The sequence below is a fragment of the Pseudoliparis swirei genome, chromosome 12 (genome assembly GCF_029220125.1).
Source record: "Pseudoliparis swirei isolate HS2019 ecotype Mariana Trench chromosome 12, NWPU_hadal_v1, whole genome shotgun sequence".
In the NCBI taxonomy this organism is placed as follows: domain Eukaryota; kingdom Metazoa; phylum Chordata; class Actinopteri; order Perciformes; family Liparidae; genus Pseudoliparis; species Pseudoliparis swirei.
Genome location: NC_079399.1, coordinates 8,825,732 through 8,849,066, shown reverse-complemented (window position 1 = coordinate 8,849,066; position 23,335 = coordinate 8,825,732). Strand labels below are relative to the sequence as shown.

General features: G+C 44.0%; 2 protein-coding genes across 6 annotated transcripts; one reads left to right on the top strand and one right to left on the bottom strand.

Moving 5' to 3' along the window:
• The first annotated feature begins 69 nt into the window (after nt 1–69).
• On the top strand, nt 70–18,042 carry snx9b (sorting nexin 9b). 5 transcript variants are annotated; one of them, XM_056427890.1, is made up of 19 exons: nt 70–343; nt 1,912–1,998; nt 3,644–3,718; nt 4,585–4,710; nt 5,399–5,485; nt 6,503–6,665; nt 12,121–12,259; nt 12,523–12,610; nt 12,700–12,825; nt 12,968–13,085; nt 13,182–13,312; nt 13,382–13,485; nt 13,598–13,701; nt 13,871–13,948; nt 14,091–14,167; nt 15,508–15,597; nt 16,141–16,255; nt 16,344–16,435; nt 16,568–18,042. In XM_056427890.1, exons 1-19 carry the CDS (start codon nt 332–334, stop codon nt 16,613–16,615), a joined length of 1,860 nt encoding a protein of 619 aa, XP_056283865.1. In that variant the 5' UTR covers nt 70–331; the 3' UTR covers nt 16,616–18,042. The 5 variants fall into 5 exon arrangements, with proteins under 5 accessions (XP_056283865.1, XP_056283863.1, XP_056283864.1 ...); XM_056427888.1 differs by having other exon boundaries at nt 4,582–4,710; XM_056427889.1 differs by having other exon boundaries at nt 71–343; nt 4,582–4,710; nt 12,526–12,610.
• Nucleotides 18,043–18,754: 712 nt separating this feature from the next.
• LOC130202390 (uncharacterized) lies at nt 18,755–23,060 on the bottom strand. Its single transcript, XM_056427894.1, has 6 exons — nt 22,938–23,060; nt 21,349–21,561; nt 20,735–20,827; nt 20,231–20,350; nt 19,667–19,781; nt 18,755–19,550 (listed from the first exon to the last, which is right to left on the bottom strand). Exons 1-6 carry the CDS (start codon nt 22,998–23,000, stop codon nt 19,456–19,458), a joined length of 699 nt encoding a protein of 232 aa, XP_056283869.1. The 5' UTR covers nt 23,001–23,060; the 3' UTR covers nt 18,755–19,455.
• Nucleotides 23,061–23,335: the final 275 nt, after the last annotated feature.

Below are 23,335 nucleotides of genomic sequence, written 5' to 3'. Positions count from 1 at the left end.
GTTTCCCTCCGCGCTGCAGGTCACTCCCTCCGTGCTGTCAGCAGCTCTGCGCGGCTCCAACTTGCAGTCACACTGAACTAACTTGACTATTCCTTCCGTCTTCTTGCTGGCTTCATTTTGTGTTTTTCGGGCGTTTTAAACGACACACTTTTCTTGTTTTTGGAGTAGTAATGTGTTAAAGTCTGTGGCGCGGCCGCTCTTCACTGGGCGGAAATACCGTTTTGTCTCCGCTTTTTAGTTGTAAAGCAGCGGAGGGAAATGTCCAGCTGAGGATTGGAAATCCAGAAAATCGCAGGGCCTGTGTTTGTAATGATTGATCGATACTTCGACAATGGCGAAAAAGGTAAGTCCGGTAACTTTCCTCGGCTGTTTCAACGTCATTCCCGGTATCTCGTGTCCTTCTGGGTCCCCTGACAGCTGCATTTTTACCAATAAGGCGGGCTGTGGACTCGGAGAAGCACAGGCAGTTGTAGTTTCTCGCTTTAGGTTCACAGTGAACTCTTCACTCGATGAGCTTTATATTAAGAGTAAAACACTGTTCAATGATCCGACCAGGACGCGTGTAATGGGCGCTTACGACACGCTTGTATGCAGTACAAGGGGTTTCTTGCTATACATGGAAAGTGTGCATCATTATGAAAGTGTCTTGTGACATTTTACTACCTTTCCAGTGCGGGTCATGTCTACCTCCGAGGCATGCTGGGAAATGTAGTCCAATGCGCGTCTGTTCCTCCTGTACAGTTACAGAGTGTGCATATGATTGTTTGATATGTTTTCACCATAGATTACAAAGGATACAGTTATTTTAAAGTATTATTTATACATTTATTAGATTTACTGTTGGTATTAATACTATTCTATAACAGGGAATAGGTGGATGGGTCATTTTAATACAATTATATACGTGTGGTCCAAACAATATAAATTAAATACATAATATAAGAATCTCGTTTTCAGAATTTATAAATATGTAAATATTCTTAATTTGACAAATTTATCTGCTTTGATGATTTCCCTGAGCAACCTTTCCTCATCTGTAGCTTCATGTAAAAAATATCTGTTTAGTGTCATTATTATTAACATTAAAGTGAAGTAACAATGAGTAAAACACCTTTTTAATTGGTGGGGGACTTTACATTTAAATAACATACCAATCCACATCATGCCATCAAACTAAGAGGGTCTATCATCCTTCACCTAAGAAAACTTAACAGAAACAAAAGTGCTTTTACAAAAGAAAAATTGGTAATTGAATTTGTGACCCCTTTGTGATTCCTGTATTTTTAAATATTATCCACTTTTCTTAACTTCTGGAAGGTGGGTGGCTACACTAAACCAGCTCTCTGGTTAAATATTTCTAAACCCCATCTAACTAGTTCATGAACACATTAGTTAGAATAGTCTGTAAAGTTTTGTTTTTATAGCACATGACATACTGACTGCGGAAACGACACTCCAAGTACATTTGGATAGTCAAATATATGAAAAATAATGCGGCCTGAATATAGAAAATAGCCTTGAAGTCAACTGTGAAAAACAAAGTCATATTTAGAATATTTTTTACACTGTTACTTCCCTTAGTTGCGTGTATGTGTTGGTGTGCTACATGTGTGAGCCAAAAGGGAAGGGCCGATTTGTAGATGTGGGAGAGGACCTGCAGGCTCCTGTTTTAAACTCATGGTTCTGGCCTTGTTTTTGGTTTATACTAGTGCATAATTAGGAGTCAGCATAACGTTTGCAGAAGAACTAGTTCAGCCGGTTTCACTGCAGTTTAATTTAAGTCCACAAAGGTACAATCCCGAGGGTGATATTGGGTGTGTTGGGATATGCGTGTACATGCAGATAAATATCCATGTGCTGTTTTCATACAAGTGTTCATCAAACAAGCAGTCAAACATGTGTGTTTTTCAGGTACAAGTTTTATATGACTTCTCTGCTGAGGCCGGAAACAACGAGTTGACTGTGAAAGAAGGAGAGACGATTACTATCACCAATCAGGTAAATCTCTATATATACAGGACTGTCTCAGAAAATTAGAATATTGTGATAAAGTTCTTTATTTTCTGTAATGCAATTAAAAAAACAAAAATGTCATGCATTCTGGATTCATTACAAATCAACTGAAATATTGCAAGCCTTTTATTCTTTTAATATTGCTGATTATGGCTTACAGCTTAAGAAAACTCAAATATCCTATCTCTAAATATTAGAATATCATGAAAAAGTATACTAGTAGGGTATTAAACAAATCACTTGAATCGCCTAATTAACTCGAAACACCTGGAAACACATTTTCAAATGTTTGATTTTGTTTTGCTGTTATAAATCTTTTTTTTTAACTTGGTCTGAGGAAATATTCAAATTTTATGAGATAGGATTTTAGAGTTTTCTTAAGCTGTAAGCCATAATCAGCAATATTAAAAGAATAAAAGGCTTGCAATATTTCAGTTGATTTGTAATGAATCCAGAATGCATGACATTTTTGTTTTTTTAATTGCAGTACAGAAAATAAAGAACTTTATCACAATATTCTAATTTTCTGAGACAGTCCTGTATATATATATATATATATACTGTATATATATATCTCCTCTGCACATGATCTCACTGCTGAATTTAGTTGTCTTTTTTTCATTTTATTCAGCTTGTTTACATTGTTGGTGGTTATTTATATCATATAAAAATCATATTTGGATTGATGTAATTTTGCATTATCTCATTAGATTATTAAGAATGACTGGACCTAATTGTTTGTCACCATTGACACTGAAAGAGGGAAAATACATGTTCTGTTTAAAATTAGAGTATTAGTTAGCCATTATAGTTGTATGTGTTATTGCCGGATATTTTGTTTTCATGTGACTTTTCTGCAAGATGGCCATCTCAAACAAACAGACCTCTAAAAGGCTCAACTCCCATGATCTCAGGCCGAACACAAACAAGAAGTGTCACAAACGCGTACAGAGGAAGGAAAAAGAGTAAACATGATGTCATTACAGCCTGTCGACAGTTCAAAGGTCACTCGCTGTTTGCGGACCTGCATAGTTTTCTCATTAAAGTGGCCTTTATGCCAATCGGGGCCTACTGTAGTAGGAAAAAAGTCTCTATCTTTTCTTGTCTAAATAAAGGGACAGTGGAGGAATTTGTCCTGGATGCTTTCGGTGTGCGTTTACAGATACTTGGGAAACCTGGTCATTGTAACCGACGTGAATAACATGTTAATGGAAAAGCCAGTGACCTTAAATGCAACAGTGCATTCTGAGAAACACAGCTACATGTGTTAATGTATTGCTGTGGCAGCAGGGATCAAGGTAACATCAGAACTTGGAGAAATGTGTCCTTGCCTCAAAATTGATAAGATTTATAGAGTTTAATTCCACAGCTCTGTCTTTTTGAGCTCTTCCGAATGCTCGAAAACTACTGGCGGAACGAGAGCAGAAATACCATTACTGATCAACTGCATGTACATGTGGGTTTTAAAGTAATCATGCATTTGATCATATTCTCAGAGATCCTTTGAATGTGATTTGTTTCCCTCCCAGTCGGATGTTTTTGGTGTGCATGTGTTGCAGACATCTATTCTCTGCTGGCCTGAGGCTATTCATGCTAACATGTTGTGTTTTGGTTTCACTCTTATTTTTAGAGTATTGGAGGCGGCTGGATTGAAGCGCAGAACTCCAGAGGAGAGGTTGGACTGGTGCCAGTGGACTACATCGAGGTAAGACCGTCTCTTAGTGCGAGTTGGCGAACCACAGAAAATAAAGCCGCAAAGACATCTGCTATCAGGTTTTGAGGTCGTGATGCCACAATATGTACGAAATCAACATTCAACAATTAAACATGTCAACCTATCAAGGCCCTCTATCTGTTAGATATGAGCGTCATAGTCAAGGATGGCTTTCTCCTTTGACTGTGAACTGCGGTGCTCACTAAAATCACAACAGGATGTGCCTTCTTTAGGGTTGTGTGTGTGTGTGTGTGGCTGACCTCATCATGGGGATATGATTCACTCTGATGACATTCATAAAAAGATACAGTGATAGTTTGATTAGAAGTAAAGTTTATGAAGTCTATTAACAGCTTAGCCTCCCTCACAACCATTTTGTGTGTGCGTGTGCAAGCTCAAGTGGATGTGTGTGTTTCTCTGACCTTAAGTTACCTCCCCAGCTGCCCCCAGACAGTTTTTTTTCCAAATATTTTTTTTAAATTAAAAACACTGAGGACAATTACACTTGTTTCAGTGCAATCTGCTGGTAAAAATAAGATCTGCAAAAAGGAAAAGGCGAACTACAAAAATAGACAGAATAATTAAGTGTGGTTTCTTCACATTGACAAGTGGTAAAGCAGATTTTAAATGTGTGCATCTAAGTATCACCAGCCAGTCTTATCACACTTTAGATACACTGAGAAAGTTGACCACACCGTTTGCCAGGGAATGCCAAGGAGACACGATCACATCACCTCAGAAGAATGTATCTTTAAAAGTCAACAAAATCATACTGGAATCTCTGGAATTGTTCTAATGGGACTGTTATCTGTCTCTCCCTCTGTCTTTCAACTTTTCATCTGTCGTTCGGTCAGCAGTTACCATCGTTCACAGGACCTGCCGCCCTCGCTCCAAGTGTCGGACATGTTGCAACTCCAGACCTGTCCATCTTTGATTCTCTGGCTCCTGCAGCACCACCTACAGCACCACCTGTACAACACCAGGTAATGTGCTCACCTGATGAAGCTTTGGGTGGACGCAATTGTTACTGGTGTCATATCAAATGCCTCTTTGGCTACTTGCTGACGTCGAGTCAGAGTTGTAGATTAATATACAACCTTCACCTCTCGAAACTCAGCGGCTCAGACCCCGTGGTGGAGGAGTAAGCGTTACAACCTACAACACAGAGCTCCCGCCATGATCCCGTGTGTCCATTAAAACGGTTGTGTGACAGGGTGATGTTTTGAGGGAAGAATCAGAAAGCGGAAGTGAGTGATGACCGAGCTTTACCGGCAGCCGTGGAGCCTGTGTGATCCTCGGAGATGCAGAAGTGAGAGCGACTGCCGTGGAGGATATTCATCATGGTCATGTCACTTATAACCGACACGGGTTTTTAGCTCTAGTAAGAAAAAAACAAGAGGAAAAATGCTGAGTGAAATCTCAGTGAAAACAGGCAGGAAGTTCCACAAGTCGGAGCATTATGCTGGATCAGTAGAAATGTGGGCACAGTGAGTGTGTTGAGTCAAGGCAGGAAATGTGTCAGCCATTATCCCTCATGCTCTTTTTCTCTCGTTCTCTTCTCCCACACACACAAACGCATCCGTATCCAGCATCACTTTAACTCATCCCATGCTGAGTGTAACCCTCCACTGCTGGCGCTTTGTGTTGATGTCACCTTCTTCTCCCCTCAAGGTGGATGCTGGGGGCTTAAGTCCCCAGCCGGACACCCCCGACACCCCCGACACCCCCGTTTCCCCCTTCTTTCCGTCCCCCGATGAGGTAACCGCCACGTAGGGGTGGTGGAGGAAACCAAGTGCTGCTCCCTCACCCTGTTCTCAGCCCCATGCCCCCTCCTGTTTTAGTACCCCCCCCCCCCCCCACACCGACTCCCACTGCCTGCAAAGAGCATGACCCCACCCTCTCCTTACACCTTGCACACACACACTCGCACGTCACCAATCGACACCCGGGCACTTTATCTCAACCGTATGAATCAGCACGACGGCGGAGCTTTAAAAGCATAAAGATCCCGTATCTCACGTGTAATTGACGAATCATCCCACTGACGAATCATCAGACCGGAGCACAAACAATTCCGTCATGATCGTCTGAATCTCATGAATAATCTTCAACATGATTTCAAAGCCGTTTTGACTGTTGTATAACTTGTTGTCTACTTGTGTGCATGAAGGTGCTTCTGGAAAATGCTGCTGCTGCAGAGTGTTGGTCCTCGTTGCACTGCGGTGTGAATTTGTCATTGTTCTGTATATCTGTGCATTATGGGCTGATTTAGTGACCCTGCAGCGGTTCTGTGTTCAGACAGCTCATTGCTTGGTTAGCATTAAGCTAACTGCAACCCAGGCACACACACACTCTGCTGCATGCCTATGCCGACATGTTTTCATAGCGGTTCTTCAGAGCATGGCATGCAGTTGTTTTTTTAAACTTGTAAGTACTGTAAAGACATGCGGATGGTAGAGTTTGTGTGTGAGTGTGCATATTCATATTGGAGGCACCCGTGTTTTCATATGCATCATTTTGTAATATCTTTATATTCGTAGTTACTGCATGTGTTCAGGAGCATTTACAAACTACACTTAAAAATTAAAAAAAGTAGCCGTTAAGTCTGCATCATGTGTTTGAAACAAGCATGTTGTGAAATGACTACAGTCAGCTTCTCATTAAACAGACTGGACTGGACTGGACCGGACTGGACTCTGTGTCGTCTCGCTCCTGTTCAGACTTCATCTGTCGTTCTTTCAGCCCTCTCACATTTCCTCTCTCCGTCTGCTCCAGGCGAGTAACGGTAATGACCCCTGGTCGGTGTGGAACACGGACCCCTCAGGGGGCTCCAACAACAACTGGGCATCCAATCCAGAGGGCACCCAGACTGGGAAGACTTCCGCTGACCCCTGGAGCTCCATATCCCAGGGCCACCCTCAGGCTTACCAGGGCCCCGGTAAGACCAGCTTCTCAGTTAGCAACCATTCGAAACACACTGTGTGTCAGTACAGCAAACAGCACTGCCTATGACCGTGTACTATTTATACATATTAAATATAATTCTTATAGTTTTACTCACACCACTCACTAAGTTTATTCAAATGCTCTTGAGGATTAAATCAGTAAATTAAGACTCCGCTTCACACATGTCACACGAGAGTGAATCTGCTTTCTTTTCAAGTTCTTATATTCGTCTCCTGTCAAATGTTTAACAGGGTATTTTAATTGTATTTGAATCTAAGATTTCTGAAGTGACAGACAAAATGATCGAGACAAATGAAATCAGAGTTTACACCTCTCCATTGTGATTGCATCCCGGCGTGGGAAGGTCACGCTGTTAGGTTGACCTGATACTCGCTGAAAAGCGACCCTCTAATCTGGAACTTCGGGGAAGTTTGACCCATTGTTTATTATTTTCAAATCCATTCATCCATTTCTTTAAATATGTGCAGTGACTAACGCCCAGATGTGGTTCTGCTCAGTTGTCTGTCTCCGGTCAGTCCCTCCAGAGACACGACAATCAAGTCATTACTGAAAAGTTATCCGAACTCATGACCCGTTACCTTTTAATAGTTTAACAGTTGTTATTGTATAAACAGAACTGGGGGAAGAAATGAAGGAGAAGAATTAACTGAATGTTCCTTTCTTTCCCTCTTGCCAAAGACATCTACCCGTATCCGTACCTTATCGATTACACAGGTATCCCATGCATTGCCTGGTGGAAGCCTTTTCCAAAGTGTTGTGAGTGTGTGGACTGGCAATAAATACCAGCAAATAGTTTTAAGAAATGGACAGTTTTTAAAAAGCATGTGTGTGTGTGTGTGTGTGTGTGTGTGCAGCATTCAATGTGTTTCTTGATATTAACACTGTTAACTTAATTGATGTGACTGATCTCTGAAACCGAGTGTTAATGGATTAAATGTACCTCTGGTACATGCGGCGCATTCGTGAAGTCAAAATTAACAATGTTTGAATGTTTAACAGACTGTTGTTGTAGTCGGTAGTGTTTGATGATGAGTTTGAGTTCTGTGCTACAGAAGATGAAGAGCAGTCACTAAAGACGGGTTGAAATTGAGAAAAAGAGGTTTTGAGTTTCAGACTTTGTAACCGACGGCTACAGCTCTGCTAAGCTGTGCTCGTCATTTAGCTGGATTGTCTCAGTTTGTGTTGGATGACAAAGTGAATAACATGTTGCATCATTTCAAATGATTCTTCAGTGACAGGAAACAGGTGGGAAAGAGTTGTTACATATCGTTTTAGCTTGGTTGTTAAACTTAACATAATGTTTCTCTCTGAAATTAAAATGCCAGAAAATCAGATAACTTTTTCATTAATAAGGGAGTGATTGCATTTTGGCTTTTTAAGGCAGACGTAATCATTTTTAAAGTGCACAACTGTTGATAAAGTCATGCTATGACAATTATGTTTCATGTTTTTAGGGATACAAATTGAGAATTGCTTCCCGTTTAGAACCAGGTTACAATCAATGGCTATTTATTTCTCAGCTGTACTTGCAGATGCAATAAATAATTCTAAACCATGGCGCATGCGCTCTGTTTAGTTTGTGAATACTTTTAACCGAACATCACAAGATCAAAGTGCAATATTTGCCACTGATTTGTTTTGAGGAAGGGCGGCAATTTTGTGTAGATGCTAAAACACTTGATGGAAATGCACGTCATTCCAGAAATGCAATTTCTCTGATCACTAATATTCGACTGCTGCATGCTCTCAAACTGGATCTGTTAATTTTGGAAGATTCTCTTTCTGCACAGAGTAAGGCTAAGCAGCATTTCCTCTGTAAATAAGAGTAAATTTTACATTACATTACATGTCATTTAGCAGACGCTTTTATCCAAAGCGACTTACAATAAGTGCATTTCAACCTAGAGTACAAACTAAGAACAACAAGAATACAGGAAGTAACATTTCCTCAACATAGTCGAACTACAAAAGTACCATAAGTAAGTGCTATCTAAGTGCCACTGAAGTGCTAATCTGTGTTTTAATCCAGATATAGTCGGAAAAGGTGTGTTTTCAGTCTCCGACGGAAGATGTAGAGACTTTCTGCTGTCCTGATGTCAGTGGGGAGCCGTTCCACCACTGGGCAGCCAGGTCAGCATACAGTCTGGATTTAGTGATTAGCTCGAGGTGCAGGAGGCACAAGTCGATTGGCTGTTGCCGAATGGAGCGAAGTGTGGGGTGTACGGTGTGACCATATCCCGGATGTAGACGGGCCCGATCCGCCAGGACCAGTGTTTTGAAGCGGATGCGAGCAGCCACCGGTAACCAGTGGAAGGCGGAGGAGCGGAGTGGTGTGGGTGAATTTCGGGAGGCTGAAGACCAGTCGAGCTGCTGCATTCTGGATGAGCTGCAGGGGTCGGATGGCCTTAGCAGGTAGACCAGCCAGGAGGGAGTTGCAGTAGTCGAGGGGTGAAATGACCAGAGCCTGGATCAGACCCTGCGGCGCCTACTGAGTAAGAAGAGGACGTATTCTCCTGATGTTGTGCAGCATGTACCTACAGGAACGCGCCGCCGCAGCGATGTTGGCCGTCAGGGAGAGTTGACTGTCGAGTGTCACCCCGAGGTTCCTGGCAGTCGGGTTAGAGGCTAACACAGAGTTGTTGAAAGTGGTATTCAGGTCGTGGGTGGGGAGCCTGTCCCTGGAAGGAATAGTAGCGCAGTCTTGTCAGGGTTGATCTACAGGTGGTGAGCAGACATCCACTGAGAGTTGTCAGTCAGACAGGCAGAGATTCGGCCGCCACCCGTGTTTCGGACGGTGGAAACGAGAAGATCAGTTGGGTGTCATCAGCATAGCTATGGTAGGAGAAGCCATGCGAACGAATGACAGAGCCGAGAGAATTTGTGTACAGAGAGAAGAGGAGGGACCCAGGACGGAGCCTTGAGGAACCCCAGTAGTGAGAGGACAAGGATCAGACACAGATCCTCTCCAAGTTACCCGGTAGGTGCGGTCTTTAAGGTAGGAAGAGAAAGAGCGAGTGCAGTGCCTGAGATCCCCAGGTCCTGAAGAGAAGAGATCAGGATCTGGTGGTTCACGGTGTCAAATGCTGCAGAAAGGTCGAGAAGGATAAGGACAGAGGAGAGAGGCTGCTCTAGCAGTGTGAAGCTGCTCAGAGACAGCAAGGAGGGCCGTCTCTGTCGAGTGGCCGGCCTTGAATCCAGACTGGTGAGGGTCAAGAAGGTTGTTACTGTGGAGATAGGAGGACACTTGGCTCAAGATAGCTCGCCCAGAGTTTTGGAGAGAAAAGGAAGAAGAGAGACCGGTCTGTAGTTGCTGACTTCAGACGGTCGAGCGTGGGTTTCTTCAGGAGAGGGTTGACTCGCCTCCTTCAGAGAGTTAGAAACAGCCAGTTGAGAGGAGCTGTTAATAAGATGGGTGAGGAAGGTCAGAAGGTCAGGAGCAATAGCCTGGAGAATGGGAGACGGACGGGGTCAAGGGCGCAGGTGGTCGGTCGGGCGGAGGTCACCAAGCTAAGAACTTGATTGGGAGACAAGGGGGTGAAAGAGGAAAGAGAGGGGGATGAAGAAGTTAGTGTTGGTGAGGTGATAGAAGATGGATTTGTAAAGGAGGCGCGTATGTCGTCTATCTTGTTTGTAAAGTAGTCGACAAAGTGGCTCGGCAAAGGGGGGGAAGGAGGAGGGGGACAGGGGGGATCAAGGAGGTTGGAAAAGATAGAGAAGAGTTTTTTGGGGTTAGAGAAGGAAGACTGAATTTTGGTCAGGTAGAACGAGCTTTTGGCTGCAGAGATAGAGGAAGAGAAGGAGGAGAGGAGATTGATAGAAGAGCAAGTCTTCCGCTTGATTCGACGGCGCCATTTTCTTTTCCGCCGCCGCAGGGTGGCTCTCGCAACAAGCACGAGTCGACAACCACGGAGCCGGAGAGATTTTCAACCGGGTCGTGTCTTAAAAGGACAAAGAGAATCAAGAGATGAAGACAGGGAAGAGAGGTGTCTGCGGCAGAGTTAGGATGCATGAGTGAGAAGCAGTCAGTTGAGGGAGAGCAGATAGGACAGAGGAGGCAAGAGAGGAGGGACAGAGGGTGCGAATGTTGCCGTACAGGTGCAGAGTCTGTAGATATGGGTGGGTTGTCAGTACCAGAGAGCGAGAGAGAGTAAGAGATGAAGAAGTGGTCAGAGACATGGAGAGGAGTCACAGTGAGGTTAGAGGTAGAGCAGTTTCTTGTGAAAATGTAGTCAAGGTGGTTGCCGGCTTTGTGAGTAGGAGGGGAGGGACTGAGTGAGAGGTTAAAGGAAGACAATAAGAGTAAGAGATCACATGACTTCTCTGTCTGGATGTTAAAGTCACCCAGAAGGATGAGCGGGGGCCCGTTTCGAAGTTCGATAGGGAGGACGCCTAGCTCGCCCAAGAAATCTCCCAAAGAACCAGGGGACGGTGAGAACAACAATGTGAAGTTGGACGATGAGTAACGGTCACCGGATGAAACTCAAAAGTCAGTGGGATAAAGAGGAAGCGGTAGGGACAGAAACACCATGTGGGTGAGATGAGTAAACTGTACCTCCACCCCACCAGAGGGTCTGGGTGTGTGGCTAAAGGAGAAGGCAGAGGAGAGAGCAGCGGGTAGACGAGTTGTCTGCAGTGATCCAGGTCTCAGTGAGAGCCAGGAAGTCAAGCGACTGCTCCACAGCAAAGCCAGAGATGAAGTCGGCCTTGCGGTTGGCTGACTGACAGTTCCAGAGGCCTCCTGTGACCAGGTGCTGGGTGTGAGTAGAACGGGTAGGAAGGATAACAGAGGAGGGTTCCGCACATGAATGAGCGAGTCCTATAGTAACTAGGTAGAGATACGCACAGGTATGGAAAAGACACACATATTCAAAAAGGGGAAAAAATTCAGCCACCCTCAAGACCCAACGGAAGACTCCTATGTCTTTGTCCTCCGAGTCTTGACTCCAACGGAAGACTCCTATGTCTTTGTCCTCCGAGTCTTGACTCCAACGGAAGACTCCTATGTCTTTGTCCTCCGAGTCTTGACTCCAACGGAAGACTCCTATGTCTTTGTCCTCCGAGTCTTGACTCCAACGGAAGACTCCTATGTCTTTGTCCTCCGAGTCTTGACTCCAACCTTAATTGGACTCAGATATTCCACCACTCCGTCTACTTTCTACATTATTAATCAAACACTTGCTTCACCATGTAGTTGTTTCTCTATCCACCACAACGGCAATCAATAATGGAAGCAATTAGGAATTTGTTTGATTAACAGAATTGATTCTTTTAATGTCCGTCCCTGCTTGTGTTTTATTGATTTAATGGAGCAGAAGCTGCTGTTTGTATCATTTAATCTCCTGCAGCAGCGCTACATTTACACGTTTTACAGCCTGACTCAGAGTTTGTACTAAAATACAATTGTGTGTGCGTGTATCTGCTCTTAGGAGCGGAGGACGATGAGTGGGATGACGAGTGGGACGACGTAAAGTCCACTGGAGGTTACGCCGAATCCGAATCTGGAGATAGTGGTGCGATGCAGAGGGGAGGAGCTCATGCACCTTCAATGAAGATCTCCCTAAACAAGTAAGACCTAAAAGAGCAGTAAGACATGCAGAACTGTGTGGATTGGTCTAGAATTGTTGTCAGTCATACATCAGTGTCTGAAAATAGAAATATTGGGATTTAAACTATTACAAATGCTTTGTAATAGGATTGAGCTGATGTGCTTCAGCTAATAAGTTCCCTTTTAAGAGGTTGGTTGGTTTACTTCCTTCAGGAATGTCACCGACCGTCACTCCCAAAATTCTACGTCAACATTGTGGTTAATTTCCAAACTTCTCTTTGAGCAGGTTTCCTGGGTTCTCCAAGCCTGGACCGGAGCTCTACCTCTTATGCAAGCAGCTCACTAAGGGCAAAGAGAGGTTACCAATCTATGTGGGTTATATCTAAATATACATACCAATTGTTTGTATGCCATTAGAAAGCTGAGTATTAGGTTTCTAAACGTTCTTTTTTATGCTCAGGTAGGAGAAGTTGGTCCCGTGTGGTCTTACCCAGAAACTCAGCTGGACTGTATTGTGGCTGATCCCAAGAAAGGCTCAAAGATGTACGGGCTCAAGAGCTACATCGAGTACCAAATCATACCCAATGTAAGTATCTGGTACCGTCCAATCATGTTCCAGTCACATTCAGTCAGATAAACATGATGAAATATGGTGGAAATAAGGCTCAACGTTTGCCTCCAGTGGGAATTACTTACTGTGTCTATATTTCCACGTTCTTGGTTTGCAGACCACAAACCGACCCGTCAATCACAGATACAAGCACTTTGATTGGCTGTATGAGAGGCTTCTAGACAAATTTGGGTCGGCCATCCCAATCCCGGCTCTACCAGACAAGCAGGTGACGGGTAAGTGTGACCAAGACGCAAAAAAAGATGACCGTTGCTGAAGATTTAAGCATGAAATATGGACTCTTTTCTGTGCCCCACCCGCCTCTACTGTAGGGCGATTTGAAGAGGAGTTTATTAAGATGCGTATGGAGCGGCTGCAGGGCTGGATGACCAGGATGTGCAGGCACCCCGTTCTTTCCAGCAGCGACGTATTCCAGATTTTCCTCACCTACAAGGATGAGAAGGTGGGCTATTTCTCCTCCTAAAGTATTTTATTATTATGAGTGCATATTTAAACTGATTTATTGCTCCAGGACTGGAAGACGGGGAAGAGAAAAGCAGAGAAGGACGAGACGGTGGGAGTGATGGTCTTCTCCACGATAGAGCCTGAGGGTGCCGACTTGGATCCCGTGGAAGTGTGAGTTCCATCAAACGTTACCACAAACTAAAAAGGCACCAACATGAATTGTGCGGCAGACCTGTACGCTGCGTATGCTTTAACGTACGTCACACGTGTCCCTCGTCCACAGGGAGCAGAAATGTGAGCAGTTCAGCCGGTTCACCAAAGCCATGGATGACGGCGTGAAGGAAATCCTCACAGTGGGCAACGAGCACTGGAAGAGATGCACAGGCCGTACGTACACGACATGTTTGAGCACACACAGGCCACACCCTCATTTGGATCTGTAATTACTGTTTGTCCAATGTGTGGTTCATTATGTGGAGTGTTTTGTCAACTGAAGACAAATCCGTTCACACAGTGTGTGTGTCCGCCCTGGCGGTTCATCTCTTTCCCTCCACAGCGTTGCCCAAAGAGTACCAGAGAATCGGCAAAGCGTTCCAAAACCTGGCGACCGTCTTCAACAGCAGTGGATACCAAGGTACATACGCCCTGTGTGCTCATCATCATCGTACCAGCTGGCTTTCATCACGTGGAAGTCTGTTTGTTTTGAAACCAGTTTGCACACCGACACTGTTGAGAAACGCGGTGACGACAATATTTTAACCCCTTCTCTGCTCCAGGCGAGTCCACCCTGACTGATGCCATGACGGCGGCAGGAAAGACGTATGAAGAAATAGCTCAGATGGTGGCAGAGCAGGTGGGTTCTACTACTCAGAGATATGTAGTGTTTCCATCACGTGTTTTTATTCTCACCCAAACAACCTCTACTTCTCCCGTCCTGACGGGTGTTGTCAGCGGAGCAGATCCTGAGTTTATTTTAGACCCGTTTATCAAACGCATTGTTTTGTGTTCACTCTCGCAATAATCATCATATTTCTCAATTTCTGTGAACATTTCCTGCTTGCAATCAGTGTTTACATCCTGGTTGTCGGTTGTAATGGCCCCTGGAACCCGATGTCCTGTCCCTGATGCCTGTATCTGTAGAGGAAGAGGCCACGGGCAAACTTCTGTCTCGTATTTCCGACACGTTGTTTTTAACCTTCTATTTGTGGCTTCTCTGACGTTCTGTGTGGGCTGGTCGGTTTGGTGTGTAATAAAATGAAACTTGGGCCTTTTTTGATACCCATGCAGCTTCCAGAGGGCGGATTCATCTGGTTAGCGCTTGCTGCTCCGGACCCGTTTTGTCAGTGTGACTGTGGAAGTGTTGGCTTAAGTTTCGCTGTGCCTTTGATAGTCTGGACACGGATGGAGCCAAACTTCTACAACAATGCTGTGTATCTGTTGAACTAAGGCTGCAAACAGATTCCCCTTGATATATTTAAGGATACGGCATCAATGCAGCTGTTTAATTTGATACATATATCAAGATGTCCTGCAGGATGCATGGATATAGCAGCTTAATATTATTGCCTCTACTATTACGACATGTTTTTGTCGTACTACAGCAACTCTTGTTTTAGTGTCTGGCTCTGCTGGATGCAAACCTCAATCAGTGGTCCCTTAAAGGAACAGTGTGTAGGATTTAGGACGGTTTATTGGTCGAAATGGAATATAGTATAATTAACTATGTTTTCCTTGAATGACCTGAAACTAAGAATCGTTGTCTTAGAATAGAATGAGGTGTTTATCTCTAGATAGGAAACGGGTCCTTGTTACGGAGTCCGCCGTGCTCCTACGGTAGCCTAGAAAGGACATACCAAACACTGACTAGTGAGAGCCTTTCACATTTCCCAGCTACCTGAAGGTCGCCGTGGGTAAAACATATATGCGAGAGCTGATTGGTATTCTTTTGGATGCAAACTGCAACCCCACCACTAGATATGTCACTAAATCCCATACACTGCTCCTTTAAGGAGAATCGTCACTATTATACATTTCCCTTTTTAAGGCAGTTTGGCCTTTGTTTTAAAATTTAAACGCTGTGAGGTAATATTTCCCTGTGTTCTTTCATATCACGTTCACATCTCTGGTATTTCCTGTTTTTGATTTTAAGTCAAATATTTATGTTCTGTCCATCTTCCTTTGCTCCCTCTACAGCCCAAGAAAGACCTCCACTTCGTCATGGAGACCAACAATGAATATAAGGGTCTTCTCGGATGCTTCCCTGACACCATCGGGTACCATAAGGTAAACTGGGATTAGTTACACAAAGGTTGGCAAGAAAACTAATTTAATGGGGTGTCTCGTTTATATAGCTTAAACCTTCGAGCTTTGCCGTGGTAGTTTCTACCAAGTAGAGAAAGTGCTTGAACACTAACTCCAACTTTCCACGTACAGTATGCGGTAGGTTTAAAACAAAGTCATACCTACAGTTTAATATATTTGTCTTCTAAGACTGTTGTATTAGGAAGTTTAGTTCCAGCTCATAAGCAATCAACTATGTAAACAGTAGCGTCATAATGCTAATGTTTACATGGTTGATTGCTTGACAGCGCTACCAGCTGCCAATTTACACATTGTTAAAGTTTTTATTAACAACAACATTCCTGAAGACAAATTATAGTTCAAGTCAATTCATTAGTTCGCAGGTTTAGACTGTAGCTAGTTGTAGTAGCTGGTGGAACCCAGCTAAAAGTTTAATTTAGCTTTTTTTAATTCCTTCACCTTATCTGAATGCAGTGGAGTTAAAATGTTCTTTTGTCTTCATCCAACTGTTTGTCATTCCTGCAGGCAGCAATAGAGAAGGTGAAGGAGGGAGACAAGCTTGTGGCCGCCAGTAAGATTACCCCTCAGGACAAAGTCACGATGGCTAAGCGGATCAGCACCATGTCGTACGCGTTGCAAGGTAACACTCACCCCCAAACATTGTAATCGTCGGAGTTTAAGCGTCACGTGATACCTGATATCTGGTTTCCCCTCTTTGTGTCCCACAGCGGAGATGAACCACTTCCACAGTAACCGTATCTATGACTACAACAGGGTCATGCAGTTGTACTTGGAGGAGCAAGTCAAGTTTTACGAGACGGTAAAGCCTTTCACATCGAGCGTCCGTCAGAGTCCGTGGCGGTCTGAGCTCGCGGTTGCCTTCTCGCCCGTGGAGCGGTCGCTTGGTGCTCACCAGCCTCTCATGCCAGTGTCTCTTCTTCTGAATCGACAGATCGCCGAGAAGCTGAAACAAGCCCACGGTCAGTTCACCACCATGTGAGCGACGTTCCGGTCTCGCGCCGCGAGACGAGAAGAAGAATTCAACCAGCTCGGCATCCAAAACTCTTTTCCTCACACTGCGTTCCTTTCCCTCCCTTTAATTTAAATGTCACTTCTCTCTTCCTTTCGGTCTTACCTCATCTCTTTACGGCTCGTGCCAACGGTCCCGGCTCGTGGTGTCCCTTTTGTGCGCGGCGCTCTCGGAGGGTTATGAACGGTCGAGGAGCGTGTGCGGCAGCTGAAAAAGGCTTCGGCGCTTTTATTGTTCGGGCCAGCCATGACAACGGACCAAGTCACGTGTTTGCACCCCCGTTCCTTCGCTCAAGGTCTGCGGCTCGCGAGACAGGAAGTTAACGCCATGAATTGCACATTGCGCATTCTCTCATGTGATGCAAGGGAAGTGTTGTACAGCTTATCGGTGCCAACATGCCTGTGCTTACTTTATATCGACTTATTTTAAAGCAATACTCTGCAGTTTTTCCATGTAGAAAATGGTAACTTAAAGGTTTTACACGTGCCGTCTGCACAGTGGCGTCGCGATGTACTTACTCCCAACACCAAAGCTGCCCTCCCCTCTGTCCTTAGGGACAGCAAGGGGGGGGGGGAGGGGTTTCTGAATACAGCACTGTCAACAAATCAGAGCTTTATTGTCTATTCCTCAGCCAATATTTGAATAATTTTTTGCAAACATTCGAGAGAGTCCTAACATATCTGGTAAAAGCAGTGGAGTATTCCTTCCATGGAGTCTTGGAAGAGCCGTCAAAGGACGGAGTGTGTTCTCTGTACGTCCATTGCTGGCAGCCCCCCCCCCCCCCCCCCCCCCACACACACACACACACTTTCATCCGGCACTTCCTCACAGAGCTAACAGGAAGCTCCACCTCCTTCCAGTCTTTCCCCTTTTAGGAAAATAGAAATGGTTGACCTAGTGGCCCCCCAGGCTGAATACCATGACACTGCAGTTTACATATCAGGAGACACGACAACATGAGGGAGAAATAATACTCAAGTTCGATTCTTTTAAGTGTTGGGGCTGTAAAGTCAAAAGTCAGTAAATATTATACCCCCCCCCCAGTTATGAAGAATATTTTTCCTTTTTTTTTGACCAGCTAATAGTGTTTTATATGTAACAGCACCGTTAGCTGAAAGAATATACTAAAAGAAGAGCCGTGGATTACGTCACTTCTGCAGTTCTGCTTTTCTCCACCCATTTTTCAATCATTCTCTAATTGTGTTCACTCTGTTTTCTTGTCACTTGATACATGAAAAATATACATATATAAATATATATATATATAATATCTTATCAGGTGCTTCTTTTTCACTGAGATACTATTTTATGTATAGGAGTATAGTATTTGCAATGCAGTGTAACTCAAAGAGCAGCACAAATTCGGTTTGATTTATTAAACAATGATTTGTACTCATCGGGAGTTTGTTTCTTTGTGTGCGTTTGCCAAAGAAACCTCGTTGTGTTCCCCGCACGGTTTGAGAGCGCAACACACTACGCATTCTCTGACCCACACAGTAAAGCCCTTCTTCGCTTTTGCAGATTCTTGCGTAGAGATGGATGGGAATGAGAATGAGTCTGCAGCGAATGGTCAAAGAGTGTGTTTGTGCAGTTTGTAGTGGAGGAAGTGAAAGAGCCCTTTTACTCCACGTTGGGCTGTCGGCCCCCATCAGGTGCAGCTGGATGTGTATAAAGTACAGATCCTGTACACCAGACAGTACGTGCATTCTTGTTATTTTCTGAGTGTATTTGCTTTAGTGTCTTTGGGGATTCGTTTTAGTTTAAAATGATTCTTCAACTATACAAATTCTCTCACACTCAAGTCTGTAATATCAATGTGAAACATTTCTAAATTAGATTGCAAGTTGCTTCCGAGTTTAAAGTGAACTTCGTACAAACCTGCAGCTCTTTTCCCCCATAGTGGCCCAAAGCCACTTAACCCCCGCTCAACACTCTCCTGCTTTGTTGACACGGACTAAAAGTTCTGTGGAAACCACGTGTGAAGTCATTTGAACACTTTCTGGATGCCACTGATAAACTCTAGTAGGTGTACTGTATGATAAGAGTTATCTTTTATTTATACCGGTCAGAAATGTTCTTTTTTTTAAAGATGAAATCGTGAAGTTTGTGTCACATTTCTTATATATATATGTTTATTGTACAATCCATACAGTATGTATACATAGTCCTCGTATAGCACATCTTCTCCGCCATACCCTCGTACTGTGAGAGAGTAGCGCTTATCAAATCAAAGGGTTATTAGAGCTAATACAATAGTGTTCTGATGCTTTAGTAATAAAACCCTTTTTCATTTTAAGAGAATTTACTCAAATGGTTAAACTCATCGTTGGCTGCAAATTCAAAAACAAATGAAATTGGATAATAAAATAATAATAAATATGCAATAAGCAAAGACCATATGCAGAGAATTTAATAAACAGTTTGATTTGATCCTCCTGCCATGTTGCTCGTGCCTCCTCTGGGAGCTCCTCACCTCCTCATCACAAGAATGTCCCGTTTTTATTTTTATTTTCTTGGCTGTCTGTCAAGTATTGATGTATTAAACTAAAAATACAAAATACAGGTAAACAAATAGAACAACTTGCTTCCTATGTGACTGAATGAAAGATGCTCGTGTCCCGAAAAGACACGGTATAAAGTTTGTTTTCCAAAAATATGCAGCAGAAAGAGACGTCAACACTTCTGAGAACATGGAGTACCCACCAGTCACCTGCAGCCATCTCTGTTGTCATTCAGTTCCTTCTGGATCATCACTCCGGCGTCTCAGAGATCTCCCACGTGAGCCCTCCAGCGAGGATTGCTCCTGTGTACTACCTGTCGTCACGGTGACAAACGTCACTCCATTGACTCCTCGCTCCATTGTAGTAGATGGAAGCGCAGTCTATGGGACAGTTCCTCACATGCTCTGTGGGAAGAGAAGGGGAGCAACAAGGTGGGGTTGATGCCCTCTGCTGGCAGATCCCGGCACACATGACTATATACTGTTAATGTTTCTGAGAGAGAGAGAGAGGGAGAGAGTACCTGAGTGCCGAGCTTCTTGAGCACTCATCAGCGGGTTGGCATGGAGGATGTTGGTCAAGCACCCGGGGCTTCTTTTGAATTCATCCACCAGAAGAGTCAGATTATGGAGGTGGTTCTAAAGAGGAATACAGAGTGAATCAGTAGAACTATCCTGAACCACCCGGTGCACATTTCACCCGGAAGTGAAAGAGAAGGCCCGGTCACCCCAGGTCCGGCTATGAGTATATATAGCTGCCCCCCCCCCCCCCCCCCCCTCTGGAACAGAGCGTTCCCATCCCCATCCACATCCGTCAGGCTCCCACCCTACCATTATTTAAGCAAGCCCTCAAAACACACCTCTTCCAACTCGCTTTCACCTGCTAACCCCCTGACCCAGATACGACTCATACAGCTTTAAGAAGCTTTGTTTTCCTTTCTTTTTGTTACCTTTGTCCTGTTTGTTTGTTTTGTCTGCTTTCTTTTTGGGTTTTTTCTGTTTGTCTCTTGTTCCCTGTAAAGCGTCTTTGGGTACTTAGAAAAGCCCTCTAGAAGTCTGAATTATTATTATTATTATTATAGGTATACCTGGAGGTCCAGGATCAGGGTGCCCTGCAGGTGCAGCAGGGTGGTGGCTTCAGTGTAGTGATGCTCCAACTCGTGAAAGCGGCTTTCCAAGGAGGTGTTTGAGGGGTTCCTCTCTTCACTCTGACGCCATACATGTAAACAGCCAATCACACAAGCATGCACACACACCAGAACACAGGCGATAACTGTGATTCGTATAAGAAACTCTTTATAATGGCCTGAAATGTCTACATTTATTTTCTTTATGTCACCTTTACTTCAACAGACACTTGGCCGAGAATAAAATCTTTCTCAATACACACATTGAACCTCAAACACGCAGCGCCTCCCTGCGCTCTGGAGACAAAAGGGACGAGCCCTCTCGTATAAACCCTCTCTATTCCTAGCCCGGACCTAGAGGATAACACTAACTCCCCGGGTGCCCTGTCCCGTGCCCTCTTCCCATGTAGCCGACAAAACATCCGACACATGAACCCTCTCCAACATCCACCTTTGGCCACTGACCTGTGCAGCTGAGAGTCTGTGTTTGTATATAGGCTCCCTGGCTGAGCACACGAGGCAGCACGAGGAAGAGTAGGAGGCGAATCCTGTTCGTGACTAAGGTCAAGGGCGTGTTACGGGGAAGCCAGCCTGATGACCAGGCGCCACATTACAGTGCAGAACTGTACACCACGAATGACCAAAATATGGTACAGCCAAGTATTTGTAATCGTTCCAACACATTGCACACCACGACATTTATTCAGAGTTGAGAGATATTAAGAATAGGAACGTTTCTTCCTTGCTTTCAACTTAATAGTGAAAGTACATATTGAATTAAAGCACATATTTATTTGAGTCAATATTTCTGTGCCGACTGAACTATCTCTCAACCCTAAAGGCCCCGAATAGAGGAAATGCAAAAAATAATGTAATAAAAAAAAAAATGTCTGGCTCTAAAAAGTTGATTTTAATGTCACACACATACATAAGAAGCAAATAGGTTTACTTGTGGTGAGTTGCGTCACCTGACTAGTCACATTGTCACAACATCCGGTGAGCGGCGGGTGAAGTAAAGCTCTCAAAGGATTGGTGCTGATGGTTGACCCCGGTCTGCTAAGTCCATATGGAGATCTCACCTGCAGCTCGAGGACTTTGACGCGGTGCCGGTGGTTTCTCAGCGCCTCCTGCAGCTCAGAGATGGTCTCCTTCAGCGCCACAATCTGCTGCTTCCTCTCGTTCTCCTGCAGCCAGTAGGACACTTCGTCCGTGCAGCGAAACATATCCGGGCATTTCTGCTCCTCCAGCTGAGGCAGTGTGGCCACCAGCCGACACATCCCATCCTCCATCACCTGTTCGGGGACAGGCAACTCCTGACTTCCAGAGTGGCAACGTATCTGTTCATGAATAATTTAACTACAAGTGCCCAGATGTGTTTTTTTCCCTTCCCCATGCAGATTCAAAGTGCAGCTCCTTGGCTCCTGCCATGTTGCGTCCTCCTCACAGACCGGTCATGCGTTTACACTCCAGGACTTCCAACACTTTACTTTGCTCCTGAATTTGTGCTGATGACATATATGACATATGTGTCTTGTTACATTTCTCAACAGTTAAAGATTGTCACTGTGTGTGCTTACTGAAGAGTGTATAAGGCTAGAGTGCTTATGATGCAGGTCAATGTTGTATTCAAATACCTTCATTTGTTCAGTTATTAAATGTATTGGATTGGCTAAAAACATACCTTCCTGTCTGGCTACTTTATCAATAAAATTTATTTTCCAGAAAGTTGACTTCATCCTGATGTTCGTCGATGTTGTGATATTAGATTGAATAAACGCAACACAGGATTATATCTTCATCCCCAGCCCTTATTTTCAATAATAACTTGTATCCCTCAGTTTTTCACACTAATACAAATACAGTGTTTGAAGACATCATTCTGGACTCGAGTTGATGATCACCGCCATCACTCTAGAATGATGCTTTTCGAGTTATATTTCAAATGTAAAAAAAATTAAATACTGTGAAATATAGAATGATCAAGTTGCTTTGATTGAATTACTGAAAAGTATATAAAGCAGTGGAAATGAGCTCAACAGGGATCAACAGTGAACATAATATTTTAAATAACTGTCCAAGGCCCAAAGAGGTAAACGTACACAATCATTCACAGATAAAGGAAGGTCCAAAATAATGTGGTAGTTTGGGAGAGCAACCACACCCCTCATATTTCACTTCAGGCCTGAGCTCTATTGGGAACTGGACTAAGCTATCTGCAACATGACCAGCTACATCAGTAAAACGCTACTTGCTATATCAGTAAAAGTCCTTTCTCTCTCTCGCTCACCCACTTGTGTGTTTCAGTATTCGAACATAAAGCTATAGGAAAGTGAGATTAATGAAAGAGGAAGGTCATCCCCTTAGTCTATCACATTACTGTGGTTAGTAGGTCCTCAGGTAACTCAGTTAACACACACACACACACACACACACACACACAACACACACACACAGTTTGCACACGTCACTTGTTCCAAATACCAAACTGAGATGTTGACAAAATTAAGCTAAATTAGAAGGCAGGTAATAGTTTCTGTCTTCTAACTTTCTAAATCTTGCTCAACAGCACAAACATGCACATATATATATTTAGATATATATATGACAGAAACTTAAGCAAATATATTTGTACTGTCCTCTTGTAGAAGGTGTCTGGTTGCCGACTCACCCTGGTTACAGACCGTCTTCTACCCCGTTCCCGACCCATTTCAGGCCGAGGGGTTCTCTCCATTTTCTTCTTCTCCTTCCCTATATGTCCTCCGCTATGACGATCTTTCTCTCTCACTGTGCCTCATGCTCTTCTTCTCTCCCTCGCCCTCCCTTTCCGCTCTCTCCCTCACAGCATAGACATTTTAGACTAAAATGTCTACGCTGTGAGGGATTATGCCACTAAGATTCTTAGTGGCATAATCCACTTCTAAGAGGATTCACAACGGCCGAGGGATGGAGGGAGGCAGATCAACAGGAAGTTGATAATAAAATGATTGTTAAAATAGTTTTTTTTCTTCTCAATATCCATCTGTAACGTTGTACTATGTATTTCATTGTACAGCGTGATTGCAAAAC

Bases quoted from the DNA above. Each gene is read 5' to 3' on its own strand.
- snx9b (XM_056427888.1), top strand. The intron at 1,999-3,643 runs GTAAATCTCTAT...TCTTATTTTTAG, and splicing joins CGATTACTATCACCAATCAG to AGTATTGGAGGCGGCTGGAT. The intron at 12,611-12,699 runs GTGGGTTATATC...TTTTATGCTCAG, and splicing joins AAGAGAGGTTACCAATCTAT to GTAGGAGAAGTTGGTCCCGT.
- LOC130202390 (XM_056427894.1), bottom strand. From the start codon at position 23,000: ATGGAGAGAACCCCTCGGCCTGAAATGGGTCGGGAACGGGGTAGAAGA. The intron at 20,828-21,348 runs GTGAGATCTCCA...CCTTGACCTTAG, and splicing joins TCAAAGTCCTCGAGCTGCAG to TCACGAACAGGATTCGCCTC. The intron at 19,782-20,230 runs GTATACCTATAA...ATTCCTCTTTAG, and splicing joins CCCTGATCCTGGACCTCCAG to AACCACCTCCATAATCTGAC.